The 14484-nt window shown below is 36.1% G+C and overlaps 1 protein-coding gene across 7 annotated transcripts; it reads left to right on the plus strand.

Moving 5' to 3' along the window:
• Nucleotides 1–1091: 1091 nt before the first annotated feature.
• LOC102577531 (nuclear cap-binding protein CBP20) lies at nt 1092–14007 on the plus strand. 7 transcript variants are annotated; one of them, XM_015308568.1, is made up of 9 exons: nt 1092–1172; nt 2407–2476; nt 2767–2990; nt 5361–5499; nt 5575–5608; nt 7253–7366; nt 13391–13447; nt 13563–13669; nt 13744–14007. In XM_015308568.1, the coding sequence occupies exons 2-9, from the start codon at nt 2459–2461 to the stop codon at nt 13816–13818; spliced, it is 768 nt and encodes a 255-aa protein (XP_015164054.1). In that variant the 5' UTR covers nt 1092–1172; nt 2407–2458; the 3' UTR covers nt 13819–14007.
• Nucleotides 14008–14484: the final 477 nt, after the last annotated feature.

Consider the following 14484-nt stretch of genomic DNA (forward strand, 5'->3'; position numbering starts at 1 on the left):
CAGATATTTTAAGTTGTTAATTATTATTATTTATAATACTTTTTTGGAATTTTAAAATGATAATGTTATTTTTTCTGTCCCAATATATGTGACCCGGATAGAATTTTGAGAGTCAACCTATTTTATTATATATCTTTTAAATATTAAATATTTTAAGTCATTTGTAAATGATTTATTATATTATATTATATATATATTTATTTCTACTATATAATAAAAGGGAGTTTATGTATATATTATATAAACTCCCTTTTATTATATAGTAAAAAAATAAATATATATTATATAGTAGAAAAAATGATTTATTATATAGGGAGTTTATAACGGGACACATAGAATGTCCCATCATAAACTTCCTCTTATATAATAGTAGAATATAATATAATATTTCGTAATACTTTTAATTATAAAAATCAATATTATAGTGATTGTTATCTTTAGAAGATATTTAAAGTTAAGACAATATTTTAAAAAAATAAATTAATTATTTGATAATCTAATTAGTTTGAGTTGGAAATGTTTAATAAAACATGTCGAAGAATTGAAGACAATCTTCCAAAGCCAATATTAAAACATGGTTGATTCAAATTGAAGTGAATTAAACAAGTTACTCCCTCCATTCCATATTAAGTTAATTTTTGAGGTGTTTCACACCCTTTAAGAAAAGTAGATTAAGACATAAATTGAACCTAGTTTTCCATTTTTACCCTTATTAATTAATGTCAAATTTATGATTAAAATAACTAAATATTAATTAATCACTAATTCCAATACTAACTAATGAAGGGTAAAATTGGAAGAACACTCTAAAAGTAGTCTTGAAAACTGAACAATTAAATTAATTTAAAAAATAAAAAATGCTTTAAAAATTAACTTAATATGAAATGGAGAGAGTAATAAATAAAAAATAACCGTAAATTTAATAGCTATTTTTTTGACGTATAATTATATATCAATAATAAAAGTTCAAAAATATGTGCATAATAATTAGTAAGAAATTAACAACCAATTATTAAATTTTTAAAAATTAATATTAACCATAAATACATAATTTTTTTAATATTCTACTAGGATATTTTGTTTCTTCCCAACTCCCAATAGTTTAATACGGTGCTTCTCACAATTACAGCGCCTTCATCAGATCTGGTTTTCTCTTTTATGTATGTATGTATGTATGTAACTCCTTCATCTTTTGTCTGCTCAGTGCTTTTTGTTCATCGTTAAAACTTGCCTCTTGCTCTATTTTGTTTATTATACATCTTCGGTATGTTTTCGTATTTGAGCAAACTGAATTTAGGTGAGTTTTTGCTTCTTTCGAGGCCCTTATTTTTTGGGGTTAGTGGCTTTAGGCCTTTAGGGTTGAGCCGCCCTGTTGTGAATTTTGGAAGTAGGGTTCTGAATTTTCTTTGTTCCTCGAGGTTGTGAGCTTAACTGCAAATTGCTAGCCAGAAGTACAGTTCTGATCAAGTAAAGGTAGAGAATTATTTCTGGTAGACCGTCGGATAAAGTAAAACATATCAAAATCAAGTTTGGAAAGGAAATAGGGTAGTGAAGAAGCCATGTTGAATATAATGGAGGGAAACCAGACAACACTAAATTACTCACCCTCTTTTTCACCACCCTCTCTCTAACTTTTCATAGTGTGACTTATCAACTTGATGCCTCTATACTTGGTGCAATTTCATAATATCATCCCTGTTCTTGTACAATAGGATCATTGTACTTCACCTCCATTCTTCAGGCAACTTTGATATCCTAAAAATGACGTCAAACAACTAGTCAACCACTCCATACCTACTTCACCTGAAGCCATCCCTGTTTATACCGATTTGTCAATGTTCTTTCTGATTTTTACAAGTTAATATGCATTCTTTTTCCATATTTTCAAACATATATATATGCATTCTTGTATGTTTCCCATGTGGTGGTGGGGGTTCATAGTCATGATGGTATATTAATCTTACTTTGAGTATTAGTAGTCAAGTTACTGAATATTTTTGTTCCATAAGGAAAAAAAAGGAATAAAGCAAATAAGGGCATAAATTTTTTGTATCTTTTTGACTAACTTATGGAAAAAATGAAATGGTTTTTTTGATCAAGTTTAATGGAACTTATCAGTGTTGTGAGTTTTCAACACTTTGGAAGTCATAATTCTCAATTAGATTTACCAGAATTTTCTCTTTATTCTTATTACCGCTTTCATTTAGAATATGCTAGTTTTTTTTGAACTATTATTTAACTCTGAATCAGTCTATCAAAATGCTGGCTGTCAAGTTGAGGCTAGTGAATTGGTGAACTTGATAACTATTTTCTTGAATGATTAATCATTCTTTTGTCTATTGAGCTTATTTATAACTCGACGGATTATTTCCCTGGTTTTTCTTAACCCAAATTAAAATGTTGCAGTTACTAGGCGCAAAAGATACGTAGTGGGAGATATCCTTGGGAGCAGAACGTAATGGCTTCGTTGTTCAAGGTAATATGAACGCCAGTGTCCATTGATTGTTCAAGCATGCTGTATACATGGGATATTTGTCTAATAATCAATTTGTCCATTGATTTCATGTTTTCAAGTTGTCTTTCTTTCTGTTTTTGTGGATCGTCCTAATGCCTCTAGGGATCTTCTCCTGCCTGTCAAAAGCACAACCTTTGGAGGAGTATATAACAATAAGGCATAATACATAAACGTGCCTATGTCCTTTCTTAATCTAGGTTTTATTTGCTTTAACTATCTTTTAACATTTTATCTGCTGTTTTTTCTCTTAGGATTTAGCCAAGATTTCAGCTTATAGGGACAGAAGATTTCCAGGAACGCAAGAAGAATTTGAAGATGCTTTGTTAAGGTCGATAACTGTTTATGTCGGGAACATGTCTTTCTACACAACAGAGGAACAAGTATATGAGCTGTTCTCTCGTGCTGGAGAGATTAAAAAGATAGTGATGGGATTGGATAAGAATTCCAAAACTCCTTGTGGATTCTGCTTTATAATGTATGGCCTGAACTTTCTTTCAGTCTCCAATTTCTTAAATTTTGTGTTGCTAACTTTCAACCATATAATTTCCTCTCCAGTTATGGTACACCTGCTCCAGCTTAACTAATTTCCTCTAGTTCTGAATTTGTCTAATTGTTCAGTAAGGATTTCATATTATGTATTTTTCATTTGTTCATGCCACGTGATGAATTTAAGAATCTTATCTGCCATTTCTACTCCTACAAGATAATCAATCAACTGTTACCCACCGTGTCTTCATATTGCGATGACATATTTTACAATCCTGAGGGTTAATACAAGGAACTTAGAAGTATTCTGAAGATTATTAAAGAAGACGATACCACAATCATAAATGTTCAGTATAGAGTGTTTAGAATAATTGACATGCCCTCCTAGCATAGTGTATGCAATCTGAATCTATTAGATGCGTTCAAGATCACATAGGTTTTCCAAGTGAGGACAAGATACCTGGTAGAGGCAAGGGGTCAGTATAATTTCGTTTTGTTTTTCATTTTTTTGTGGGAAGTTGGTTGTATTAGAGTATGGCCAATGACATAGGAAGAAGGCAAGACAGATGTCTGCTGAAAATAGTGGATGAACCTTCTTTTTTTTTACATGAAGGCAAACTTTAGTTCCAGTTGTTCTTTTTGCAAAGGCACTGTATGAGTAGAAGGAAGTAATGCTCCCTTATTCTAAAGTTAGATGTTCTTAGGGCATGTGAAATGAAAGTACAGTAGGCAAGATTATCATATGGTGAGCTTGTCAAGGATTTAATTCATATTGCTGGATAAGTGCGCAGTTGGCTATTGAGAGTAGAGAAGGCTATAGCGAAGTCTACTAAAGTCAGATATGAGTATTTGGATCTCTTGATAACTTGGATGTGCTTAAAGGAAAAAATGGAAGACTTATAGCCTGTTTTGCCAAGCTTTTAAAATCAACTTATTTTGATAGGGAAAGGATATGCAGTAGAAAAGAAAAGAGAAGAGAGGAGAGTGAAAAAGGGAAGGGAAGGGGTATTTATTATTACTTTTGCATCAATTTGGAGAAAAATGGAAGGTGCTATTGTTATTTGACACTAATCTCCTGTTACATAGTTATTTTGTCGTAACTGAGGTCCTTAGTATTAAAAAACATTTCGATAGATGGGGCTGCATTTCTCCATATTTTCGCCACCTTGAACTGAAAAGGAAACTTCCCTCCTGCTTGGTAGAAAATAAAAGAATTTCCCTCCTATTCTTATCTTTTTCTTCTTTTTTCAAGTCCAGGGGTTGGTTTGACTTTGTTAGTTGAACAGGTATCACAACAAGAAGTTGGAGTGTTTTGGCTGTGGTGTCTTTGATGTTATCTGCTTGTTTCACCCCTTTTTTACCCATTTATCACCTTCTTAATGATGGAAAACAAGACCATTAACAAGGAAAGAGGAGAGTTCTTGCTTGAAAATCAGAGAAAAATAGTTTCTTGCAAAAACGGATCACCGAATTAGCACTTCACAAAGTAAAAGTATCTCTGTTCTTGCCTTAAAATCCCAAAGTTTGATACTAAAAGTGTATTTGCAACTTCATGTCATCCATGTGTCATCATATTCACCCACAAGCTATTATTAGTTCTTTGATGACTTGCAGAAAATATTGGCTAATGTTTCAAGAACTTTTTATGGGTTCCTTATAAATAAAAGAAAACTTTTCATAGGTTATGTTGTTTGTTTTGGTTGTGTTTCTTTTGGATGCACGGGTGGGTAGTGGTGGTGGGTGGATTTGTATTTGGGAAGTGTATCTGTTTCTTAGCATTCTGTCTTGTTGCCTGTTCCAAGCTTGTCAAATTTGCTACTTTTAGATCTGCTGTCATTTTAATTGACTTGGGTTGATACTAAGATAGTTTAAGAAAAAATGTTTGGATGTTTATTATTATATTAGGTTTGATGGGAAGGAGTTAAACTAATCTTATGAACTGCAAAAAGGAGAGAAGTTAGTTGAAATGAGGTCACATGATTTAGTAGTTTATATTTATGTCAAGAGTAAAAAGATTGACATTAGGAAAGACATGAACTTTTCGATGTGTCCACATAAATATAGATCAATAGAAACAGAATGCAAGGAGGGTATCACAAGCTTGTCTCTTTGGAGCTTCCACTGTTGCAGTAAGAAGCAAAAACCTATTTGCTCATTATTTTTTGAAGTGGATTCTTTTTATAAACACCAGGATGGTATTAGGTGTATGTTGTAGTTTGTTACATCTATATCTTTGAGTTTATCTCTCATTAGGCCATTACCCCTTTCCCTGTATAAGGGAAAGAAAGCTAAAGAAGAAAACAAAAAAAGGTGAGGAGAATATCATTTGCAGCTGTAATAACTGCAAAAATATTTTCAGGTACTACTCTAGAGACGACGCTGAAGACTCTGTCAAATATATCAGTGGAACAATTCTTGATGATCGCCCTATTCGTGTTGATTTTGATTGGGGATTTCAAGAAGGTAGGCAATGGGGCCGTGGTAGGAGTGGTGGACAGGTAATCTCCTCAGAGGCTCATCCTTTTATCTTGAGATTCATACTAGCATTTGATCTGATATACATTTTTTCCCAGGTACGCGATGAATATCGTACCGACTATGATCCAGATATCCTTCTCTTCTATCGATAAATTTGTGTTAATAATCTTCACTCAACTTCTTAGCTATTTTTTTTTTTGAAAGTCATTTATTTTCTAGCTATTTTCTTTAATTTTTTAAGTTCAGATTAAAATGTTTTGGTCCTATCATGCACTAAAATGATGAATATTCTGGAATTGAACAAAACAGACATGGAACTTGTAGGATAGAGCTAATCAATCTTAATTCATTGTATGCAGAAGGATGTCAAACCAAGTACTCTTGGCTAATTTGTTTAGGAAAATGTCTTTTAAAAGCAGGGAAGTGTATGTAAAAGTCTGGCAAAACTTGGCATACTATCGTCATGTATGCCGATATGGTATAAATAAATTGAGGAAAAAAAGGATCTAGTTTAATGGGTTTACATATTCTAATATTATGTATATATGTGGTGTGTGTGACTAGTCTGTTTGGCAATTGAAACTAAAGTGGTATCTGACTCTAGCTAATATGTTAAATTGTGTATATTATTCCTCTATACACAATTATGCTTGAGGTTTTGGCTATACTTTGTTGATGCAACGTCTTAGGTTACTCAAGTGCCTTCTTGAGAAATATCTCTGTAGTACTTGATCGAGATTGAGTTTGAGATCGAGAGAGGGAGTACATCTCTCTAGCATTTTCCCAATAAGCACTTACCCCTGTGAAGCTGCTTGGGGCATCAAAAGGCTGGTACTTCAGCTGTTTTTTTTTTTTGGGTTCTATGTAACCAATTACCATCTACAAAAACCATAACCCTCTGCATCAAGCAGGTTACTTGATAAGGTAGGGATAAAGGGTCATAAATAAAAGGTAGGGATAAAGCAAAAGCTTCTTTCCTCTTGTGTCATAAGATTCTATAACATTCTTTCTCAAGTGTTAGTGACCCTGATGTGTAATGCTTTGAGGGAATAAGCCAGAGTCTCAAATGTTTTTGTTATTATGATGTTGGTGTCCGGCCAGCTTGTGGGTACCTCGACTATTCCACCGGGTACCTGCTATGCCACCTCCCCCCAGCTGGCAGCAGGAGTACCACCATTGCTTAGGCAGGAACCGGTATCACAAATGTGTTTCAAAAGCTTTAGCTTTGGAAATTTCATCTGGTAGCAGATGGTATGTTGCAAAGTTTTAACAGGCAATGTTTTTCTTTGTTAGTTATTTTCCAAGGAAATAATTCGAAGTAGATCTTCCTTTATTCTTTTGTCGTGAACCAGAACTTTTCTCACTTTTTAGTATAAGTGACCATCTTTTCAGGAGATGAGTTTTGGCTCACAGAAATGTTTACTGGATCAAGGATAGGAAAGGTGGTTTGGCATTTTTTACATGGTTTGCTAATATATGTGTTTTAAGATTCATTGTTTAACCCAATTTATCAAAGAAAAGAATATTGTTTAACCCGTGAAGATGCACAGAAAAATATTTTACTTTTATGGCTAATCAATTTATTAAGTTTTCATCACCTTATCGGGCGATTGGTTGAAACTCTAGCATGATAGTCCAAGCAACTAGAACAATGCTAATTTTTGCATTTGTTCACCCTGAAGATGTCAGCAGGGTTTAAGAAATCATTCTTTCATTTTTCTTCATTATATTTAAAAATTTAGGACTATCTTTTAATACCTTAACTAGCAATACGTCGAGGTGGTTATGGAAAATTGGTCCAAAAGGAATTGGAAGCACAAAGGCAGCTAGTGGATTATGGTACAGGATCGTTGGGCGCGTACCCACCAGTTATGCCGCCACCTCACTGTAAGTTCGACTCTTCTTAACTTTGTAATTAGTTGTTTCTTCGATAGTATTGTCTCTTTCTTGCGTCTTAGCAAATAGCTTCTTTCTCTCATTTTTTTAATACTTGAAATGTGGAATGTAAAGAATGCAGATATTTTTCTTCTTCCTTTTTTTTTTCATTGAGGAAATATTTTGATTCAACAGTCAACTTGAAGTGCCTGGGTACTGCATATTTTGATTTTACTACTACAGACTTGTGTGTGCTTCAATGCGGTAGAAAACTTTTGACTTGACCATGGGGTTTGGGGTGGGTGGGATAACTGTCTCTTACAAGTAAAACTAGTGTTAATTAGTTCAAAGTCAATGGCGAAGTTCAGTTCTTCTGACTTATTATCTGTTTGTGTCAATGTTGATGGTGAATTTTATTTTATTTTTTGGTTGAATGAAAAGATTTTGTTCAACCAGTATAACATTATGTACAACTAGCACTTTCAGCCAACAACCAAACAAAAAACCTTACAAACTATTTTAGCCAACCTGAACAGGCTCAGGACTAGCTTTACAAATTAGGGAACCAGTTCAAACTATTCAGTCAATCTGCCCATTTACATTTTTCTTGACCAACTATATGCACTAGCAGAATACTATCCCTAATGATGGCTTTATACATTCTGCTTCTTTAAGTTCAATCTTCTGTTGTTCCTCTCTATCCATATGGCATAAACAGCTGTTGCAAACAGGAACCCAATATAGCATTTCTGGGCTCATATTTATAACCTTCTTGGATAGCCACCCAACCTCAGTACTCCAGCTCCCAATGTGCCTGTCAAGTCCCAGCCACTGCAGCAGAATTTCCAGACCTTGTGAGAATAAGCACAGCCAAAGAAGAGATGAACTTGAGTCTCCATCACTTGTGTTTCACAAAGAACACAATCTGTGGGCACTTGGATGCCCCATTTGATAAGCCTTTCAAAAGTGGTTAGTTTGTGATGCAAAGCTAACCATAAGATAAACCGATGTCTAGGGACCAGTCCCTTGAGCATAACTAGAGTTTTCCACTCCACTTTTGGAAACTGGGGAAGCATTGCACCATAGGCTGCATTGATGCTGAATCTGGTGCATATTTGGTGCACATGCACAGCTTAAATCCGGTCCCTAGAAGCAACAATTTTCCTAACAATCCATCTTGCTTGCTTTGGGGCCTACGTGTCATCTTAATTCCTGTCTTTTATGTGGTAACTGTGTACCCAAAGAACCCACAACTCATCCTTCTTCATAGACACTGCCAATAAGAGTTCGCCAAATGCTGTTTTATTCCAGATAAAGAAATCCAGAATGTTTAAGCCACCAGTAGACCTAGGCTGACACATTGTAGCCCAAGCCACAAAGGCCTTTTTAGAGTTCTCATTGGTTAAGAAATTCCTGCCTATACTAGTCACCATTAATAACACCTTCTTAGGCAATAGGAACTTCTGAGCCCAGTATGTGTGTGTCTCAACTAAAACACTTCTAATAGGCTGCACTCTACCACCATAGACAGAAACCTAGAAGTCCAATATTTCACCTAGCTGCAATTCTTTCAACCAGGGGCATGCATTGGCTTATAGTTAACTTTCTAGAAGACAGTGGTATACCCAAATATGTGAAGGGCATCACACCTAAAGAAAAGTGAAATTCAGACAGCAGTGACTCTAAATTCAGGTTGAACCCCAAAAATATATAAGCAACTTTTTTCCATGTTTGCTGTCAGTCCAGAGACTGCTCAGAAATGCTCAAAACAGTTGAGCATCATTTGGATAGAGATATCCTATCTGCTCTGCAACACATAAGCAGTTCATCAACAAAACATATATGTATCAACCACAACCTCACATTTAGGATAGAAGTTGAAATCAGGGACATATTGTAGCCTTTTGAGGGGTCTATTCAAGTACCTTATAGCTAGTACATAAAGGTAACGAGAGCTTGGAAACTAGGTGTAAGTCCCCCATGCAGCAGGAAAGCATAATTAACAGTACTTACACACCCCATAATCAGCTCAACTAGTCTAAGGGTAAAGACCAAACTCCAATACCACCACCCTTAGATATTACCATTCAACTGAGTCATAAGCCTTTCTTATATTAACCTTGACTATGCATCTACACACCCTTTTGGTCATACTCATTCACTAGTTCATAGGTCATAATGGCATTAACTAGTATATTTCTCCCTTCAATAAGTGCAGATTGGGAAGGACCAACAATATAGTCTACGACTATCTTAAGCTGAGTAGTAATAATCTTGGAAATAAGCTTGTAAAGGGTGGTAGAAGATGCAATAGGACAAAAATCTTTAAAAAAGGTATGGTTAGTTAATTCATGGCTCTCAGATTACCATTCTGAAAGAATTGTAGAACTGCTGCACTGACATCATCAACAGTAGGCCAGGAGTCTTTGAAAAACTCAGCAGGGAAGCCATTATTGCCTGGTGACTTATCATTTGGTAGGGCATTTAGAGCTAGAACTACATCTTCTCTGTTCACCTTCTTCATAAAGTGTTACTGCTGCTGCAGATTGAGACATCAATTCCTTGCAATGCTGATATCAATACAAGGAAGTGTAACTGCTGCTTTCCCTTGTAATTGTTCAAAGAAAGCTAAAAGTTCCTGCTGAATAAGAATGGGCCACCTTGTTCCTTGCCTCTCTGGCTTTCAAGGGAATGGAAATACTTAAGAGTTGCGTCACCTCCAGATATCCAAGTTTCCCTTGACTTCTGTCTAAGTACTCCCTCATTATTGCTTCCCATTTCTTCAGATGGACTAGTACTTCTTTCTCAGCATCAATCAAATGAGGATTAAAGAAGTCTTCATTGAGTTTGTCCTGGAATTGTTGCAAGTTGGTTCTCAACGATAGTAGTTTGGTCTCTAATGAGGAAAACTTCTTACTCATTCTTCTAACTTTTGCCTCAAATAGTTTGAGTTTCTTCCAGACCACAAACATAGCATACTCCTTTTATCTCCTGGCTCAAACTTCCTGGGCAGCTGTGTGAAAGTCATCTTGCTTGAGTAACACTGTCAAGAGCCTGAAATGCCTCTTCAATGGTCTGCTAGGCAGTCCACTGGGGAATGATTTGAGCACCCAGGGAGCATGAAATCAGCCTCTACATGCCCATAATTAGTAAACCAGTCAGCACTGCCAAACATCCAATCAGTGTTGCTATGTATGGTCTTCGGCCCCTCTTTTTTTTGAACCAGGAGTATTCACATCCTCTTTTAGTAATCTTTCCAAGACTCAAGTGAATTCAGACCATAAAGCATAAAAGTCTTTTTTCCTCCCACTTGAATAGAAGAATGAAGGAACTCCTTACAGTCAAGTGGCTGAATGCTCCTCTACAACTTCCTTTTTCCCAACATATCAAGAATGATTTCTTGCTGTGTGATTCTGCTCCCCGTTCTGCCAGCAGCCTATGGTTGATAAGAGGTTAAGTCTTTACCAGTGGTTGTGCTTAACCAGATCCAAAAAGGGAAGAGCATCTGGAATTGTTGGAAGTCTCTAGTTTCATTCTGATGAACAGGGACCCCATGATCTGTCTTCAGTTAGAATATGGTGTTGAAATCACCCAAGATCAGCCAGAGAGAAGCATCAGTAGGTGCAATTGCTCTTAATTTATCCCATAAAGCCTGTATATCTGCAATGGTTGTAGTCCATACACAAAGGTGACTAGATTAACAAAGCTTGAGTTCCTATCCTCAATCTGGCAGATATTAAGTTGTGATGTAGCTAGCAGAGTAACTACTGTGACATTTACAGGTTTCCAACATGACCAGGTCCTCCCATTTGGTGCATAATCATAGTAAAGAAGTTCCTTTCTCTACCAAATTGTTGGTGAACTTTCTTTGCTTTGGGCCTCTTCACTCTTGTTTCTATAATGCCAATAACCCTCCGCCTTATGCTTAAGCAGAAAAGAATTCATCTTTTCTGCTTGTAGGGCCTATTCAGGCCTCTTATGTTCAAAGATGTGATTATCATAGGGGGTGGGGTGGTTCAATAGATGTAATCCCTTTGAAACCCTCAGAAATTGTCTCCTGCATCTGTTGCCCTGTATCTTCAATTCTAGGAGTAGCTTGTGCACTGCTCTCCTAGTGGTCTTCCTGAATTCTGAGGGGTGCATTGGCTGTAGCAGCTAGGACCTCATAGTCGATAAGCCCTTTATGTTTGCTAGTATCAATCTGCACTTGCTCCCCTTTGTCAACCATCTCACCCAATCGTGGTACAACTTGTACATCCACTGCCTTCGACTTCCATTTTACTTTCTCTTTCCTTCTCTTCCTGCGTACAGCTTGACTCTTGAAAGGCATCGAGCAATCTGTATAGAAGTGTCCAAATTGACAACTCTCTGGACAGAACTTTGTCATCCATTCATATTCCACATCCTGTTCCAACATCTCCCCATTCGGTTTCTCAATGTTCAGCTCAATTGGGAGGGGTTGGGTAATGTCTATCTCGATCAATACACGGTGTGGGAAATCCTTTAACTGTGAGCTGTTAGCTTATCAGTGTATTCAGGTTTACCCAAAAAGCTCCCAATTTGACCCAAGTTCTCTTCTGTCCAATATTGTAGAGGCTGTCCTGGGAATTGCATCCAGAGGGGCACCACTCTCATTGACTCCTTCCTCACCTGAAAATCAGGAAGCCAATCCGTAAGGATCACAGGTCTATTGTGGAATGTTTAAGGACCCTTCTCTGTAATGGTCATCTTATCCTCCGAAGACTCAAATCTAAATATGAAATACCCATCATCATGTAGGAATACTTCAGGAGTTTCAACGCCATTCCAAACTCTGTATACAGAGTTCAACATCTCCTTTAACGTTGGATTCCCACTGATAACATAACCAATCAAAGCACTTTTCCACTTACGTTATTGAACAGTAATTTCATTAGGATTAGGGTTTCACATCCTTAATTTCACCCTTCATTTTAGGGGAATAAAAGTTGAGTTTCATACCTTGCTTCACTGTGTGATTCTCTTTTTAATACATCAACCATCGGTGAAGAAAGCACAGGTCCACCGGCAGAGTATGTGAGTTCCCTTGCCACCGTAGCGACATCATCCTCCTCCTCAGTTGGTTTTGCCACTCACGCTGCTGTCTTTGTTGGGGCCTGTAGAATTGCCTTTGTGCATACAATTTTGATTGCGAACCAGTTCTTGTGTTCCCAACTCCAGCAAAAATTGGTCTAATTGAACTGACGGAAGCTTCTGGGAAATGCCTGTTTCTGGGGTGTGACCATTTGGGTATTGTTTTCCTGATTCACTGGTGTTTTTGGAATAGTTTTGAGGGGTATTTTGTCAAGCCATCGTGAAAGTGCACGTTAGTGAAACCCTTCTTAACATGCACCTTCAGAGCTTCGTTACTTTACTTTGTATCTATATCTCTTAGTGAAGTTCTTATCGTACACCTCACTGGTTCTAATATATGTGCCTTTCATTTTTATGAATTATAACCATAGTTATCAGAGGAATGGTGTTTTTTAATATAAAGTACTGCACCTATTAAGCACAATGTCTACATTTTGAATGCTTCTTAGAAAATCAAACGTGTATGGTCAAAAGAATTGTATAAGTTTGAGCATGGATAGATCTGGTTGTTAATGATCTCGGTTTTGTTCCAGTCCTAAATTTTGAGCTGGCCATATTCTTCCCCTGATTAGTCTGGTTGTTTTTTTCCCCAAATAAATGCTGTGAGTTTTCATTGTTCTATTATAAAATCAGAAATTTAAGCTTGAGAGTTTCTCTAACAAGAGATAAAGGAAAAAGAGGAGATTGAATCAAGACAACCACTTGAGGATTTCAAATTAAGCTTGAAATAGTTGATTCACTCGACCTTCACGCTCCATTGAGTTTTTTCTTGCACTTCCAATAACTTCACATCATCCCGAGTTTATCTGCGGTTCTCAAACTGTTGATTTTGCAATACACTATAATATGATTAAAAAAAATGTGGTACACTTGTTATAGACCTTTTCCCGTGTCTGTCATTGACTGATACAAGAAATGATGCAGATGGTAGACATAATGGTGGAAACCATGGTCGTGGAGGCGCTTATCGACATGGTAGAGGTAAGCTCTTCAAAGCTTTTGATTTAGTTCTAATGCTCTGCGACATTGTATTTTTTCGTTTCATTAGAATAGATTTAACAAATAGGAGTAACTCTTCATCTTACGTGGAAAACAGACTATCAACGCAAGCGACACAGGGAAGATGACCACCATCGGCCAGATTATCCAAAGAGGACTTATGACCGTGAATCTAGGAGAAACTCTGATCATGAATCCAGACCGGTATTTTCTTTTATACTCTTTGAGCTGCAAATCCTTTTATCTCTCTTCGGTTTTAGTGAAACCTTGTTGTGCAGGAAAAGAATCCGCGTTTCCGTGAGAGTGGTGATTCTGATGAAGAGGATGATGATGATAGGAAGCGGCGTACCTAGTTGTTTTATTTCTAGATGTAGATTGCTGTGTGTTACTTTAAAAAAGAGTTGAAAACTTGCTCTTTTATGGTCTCATTAAAAATGTTGTACATTTAGGAAACGTATTTGCACCAAGAAGTAATCGTTGCTTCTGACTCTTGTTTTACCTTCATTTATTAGGGTCTTCTGATGGTCATTGGAATTTTTTTTTCTTTTTTAAATTGTGTCTCAGCTTAAACTAGCCTTCTCATGCACAACTCAAATGTTTGAGGGAAATTTGGTTTTGTATTCTTTTACAAATATGTTTTTAGTATTATGTTTTTTTTTTCTTTCCTACAAGATATCATTTTTCATATTAGAGACCTGAAAATTTCATTTTCTTTTCTATTTAATTTGCATGCGGGATTATTTTTCAATGATGTTATTCAATATGCGTTCCTGCTTGTTACTCTCCAATTTTTGCCTTAATCAGCATTGAAGGTAAGAATACTCCAGTTGTAGTGCTTAAAATTACTCATAATATGGTAATTAATTTCTGATCAAGAAAATATAGGACACTCGTCAAATTTCACTTCTTGAAGTTTGAACTTGTGATGTTCTTGGAACACCAAGGCATGGATGACTGAATGGTACTTACAATATCACATTTCCAATTGTACAAGAAAATCATGATGGAATTATTTCATG

The sequence above is a fragment of the Solanum tuberosum genome, unplaced genomic scaffold, assembly GCF_000226075.1.
Source record: "Solanum tuberosum cultivar DM 1-3 516 R44 unplaced genomic scaffold, SolTub_3.0 scf00085, whole genome shotgun sequence".
NCBI lineage: Eukaryota > Viridiplantae > Streptophyta > Magnoliopsida > Solanales > Solanaceae > Solanum > Solanum tuberosum.

Bases quoted from the DNA above. Each gene is read 5' to 3' on its own strand.
- LOC102577531 (XM_015308568.1), top strand. The intron at 5,609-7,252 runs ATATCCTTCTCT...AACTAGCAATAC, and splicing joins TCGTACCGACTATGATCCAG to GTCGAGGTGGTTATGGAAAA. The intron at 7,367-13,390 runs GTAAGTTCGACT...GAAATGATGCAG, and splicing joins AGTTATGCCGCCACCTCACT to ATGGTAGACATAATGGTGGA.